At 34.7% G+C, this 2,524-nt stretch overlaps 1 protein-coding gene across 1 annotated transcript; it reads left to right on the top strand.

Annotated features, from left to right (window-relative positions):
- Positions 1-409: 409 nt before the first annotated feature.
- LOC121841021 (trace amine-associated receptor 13c-like) lies at positions 410-1,763 on the top strand. The gene is made up of 2 exons (XM_042306864.1): positions 410-1,275; positions 1,326-1,763. The coding sequence occupies exons 1-2, from the start codon at positions 477-479 to the stop codon at positions 1,415-1,417; spliced, it is 891 nt and encodes a 296-aa protein (XP_042162798.1). The 5' UTR covers positions 410-476; the 3' UTR covers positions 1,418-1,763.
- Positions 1,764-2,524: the final 761 nt, after the last annotated feature.

Raw genomic sequence — 2,524 nt, 5'->3', positions numbered from 1 at the left:
CATGTCTCCTGAGGTTGTGGATTATGGTCCAAACTAATCACTCAAAACTGTTAGTCTGCACAATTATCCTATTTCCCATATAAAATAGCCTTTGAGTGACCAGAACATCTCCCATATTATATAATCCCATTTTTCCCCATATATTTTCCCATTAAAATTATCAGTTGAGAAAATGTACCTTTGCTCTCATCTCTAACTACCAGTAAGACTGAAGGACATGCTAGGTGGGCAGAGAAACATCCAATCCTGTTATACATTACATCATAAATTATTTGTTTATCTAACCGTTTGTTCATTTCTGTGCTCTATTGTGTGTGCAGAGAGACTCCGGGGAGGGGAGTTTCTGTCAGTAACTCAGGGATAAATAGAGAGGCAGAGCTCAGAGTTTGTCAGAAGGCAGACCTGACAGGGTCACACACAGGACCAAGCAGGAGCAGGACCTCAGCATTTTTACATTTTATTACAAATGGAGACACATGAAGATGTTCAATACTGTTTTCAGGACAGAAACTTCTTGCAGAAAGGCTTTGCTATCAACAACTATCTACATAACACTGTACATCATCTTCTCATTGATTTCAGCAGTTACAGTATTTTTGAACCTACTGGTGATCATCTCCATCTCTCACTTCAAGCAGCTCCACACTACAACCAACCTGCTCATCCTCTCTCTGGCTGTGTCAGATCTCCTGGTGGGACTGATTGTGATACCAGTAATGACTGTAGCAATAATGGAACCATGCTGGGGTTTTGGGGAATATTTCTGTGTGTTTCAGATCTACATTGCTTTTTTATGTGCTTCTTTATCTTTGGGCAATTTGGTCTTGATATCTATTGACCGCTATGTTGCTGTGTGTGATCCCTTATTGTACCACTCTAAAATAACAATAACAAGAATGATGTGTTGTATATTCATTACCTGGTGTTGTTGTATCATCTACCGTGCTGCTATTATAAAAGACATTGTAAATGTGCAGGTACCCAGTCAGTGTTTGAAAGAATGTTTTATTGTTGAAGGAATAACCTGGGGTAATATAATTGACCTTGTTATTACAATGGTTGTCCCGTGCTCTGTTATTATAACACTTTATTTGAAAATCTTTGTGGTGGCCAGATCACAGGCCAGAAAGGTATTTTCAAAAGAGGCTGCCAGTGTGTCTGGTGTTAAAACTGTACAGGCAAATAAGTCTGAGAGAAAAGCAGCAAAAACTCTGTCCATTGTTGTTATCAACTATCTCATTTGTTGGATTCCATTTTTATTTTCTTTCTTTTTGTATTTTTAATTGGCAGTTTATTTTCAGTTATGATCATTGGCTTTCTACCACTTTTTAACTCTTTTATCAATCCAATAATTTATGCTTTCTTTTATCCATGGTTCAAAGTGACAGCTAAACGTATTTTAACTCTGAACTTTTAAATTGTATTTTTTTATTTTTAAATTCTTTATTTTAACTAGTCGGTTAAGAACAAATTCTTATTTACATTGTCAACTTAACTTAAGGCATAAATAGTTTTTATTCCTACGTTTGACAAACATGTGTTTTGATATAGTTTTGTAATACAATTGTTGTAATTGCTTCTTTCATGTAACAATACACTGACATTACTTATCTCAGTGTTTTCATCATACGGTAGAGTGTGGTGGTGATACAGCATTATTTGTCTGGATTGGTTTGGAATGACTTGGGAAAAGTATAAGAAAGCATAAGCTTGTTTTATCAAATACATTGTAGTCATTTTGGGTTGTACATTCCAAAAACCAACGTCTGTTGTTGTTCCATGTTATTTAATGATAAGTTGTATGTAAGTATTCTAAAAGTACATTTTGAGAATGAGTCATTATGTAGGTTTAACATCACCCTCTAGTGGCTCGATTGTTACACAACACCTTTAACAAGTGTACTGAATTTTAAATGTTCAATACTGCATGATATCAGACAACGTCCAAGTCTATCTCAATGGCGTATGTAAGTAGTTGAGGGTAATATGCAAATATGTGTAACACTTTATAATGTTCAGTAATAAGCCATTTGTAAGGCATTTACATTTTTGGTCACCATTTATGATTACACCCACATTTGTTAAATGTTAATCAGCTTTGCATTCTCACAATTATAAATAACTACTATATGCAGTAATGATTAAACACAACAGTGTAGGAGACCACAGTAGACACTTCAACCTCAACATACTGGTTATGAACACTACCACTTCTCTCACTACATCCCTGCTGCCAGGTCAGGGGTCACGCCAGAACAGCTTTCTCAGAAGCTGTTTAGTGTGAATGAATATAGTGATTGGGTAACACACTAAATAATTAATAATGGATAAGTAAATAGTTTATAATTTAGTTAACATTACTCCATTTATTTTAGTGAGCTAGTTATTCACACATTTTAAACAACTTTTTAGTCTGTAATAATGTTTTATAAGATCATTCAAAAGATGTTTAATGAATGAACGTATAAACCATTAACTGATCATTAGTAAAGTAGTTTTGCAGAATCTAAAGGGAGGAATATTC

Source organism: Oncorhynchus tshawytscha, linkage group LG26, assembly GCF_018296145.1.
Source record: "Oncorhynchus tshawytscha isolate Ot180627B linkage group LG26, Otsh_v2.0, whole genome shotgun sequence".
Taxonomy (NCBI): Eukaryota; Metazoa; Chordata; class Actinopteri; order Salmoniformes; family Salmonidae; genus Oncorhynchus; species Oncorhynchus tshawytscha.
The sequence above is the reverse complement of the archived record's forward strand: the minus strand, read 5'-3'. Positions and strand labels throughout refer to the sequence as shown.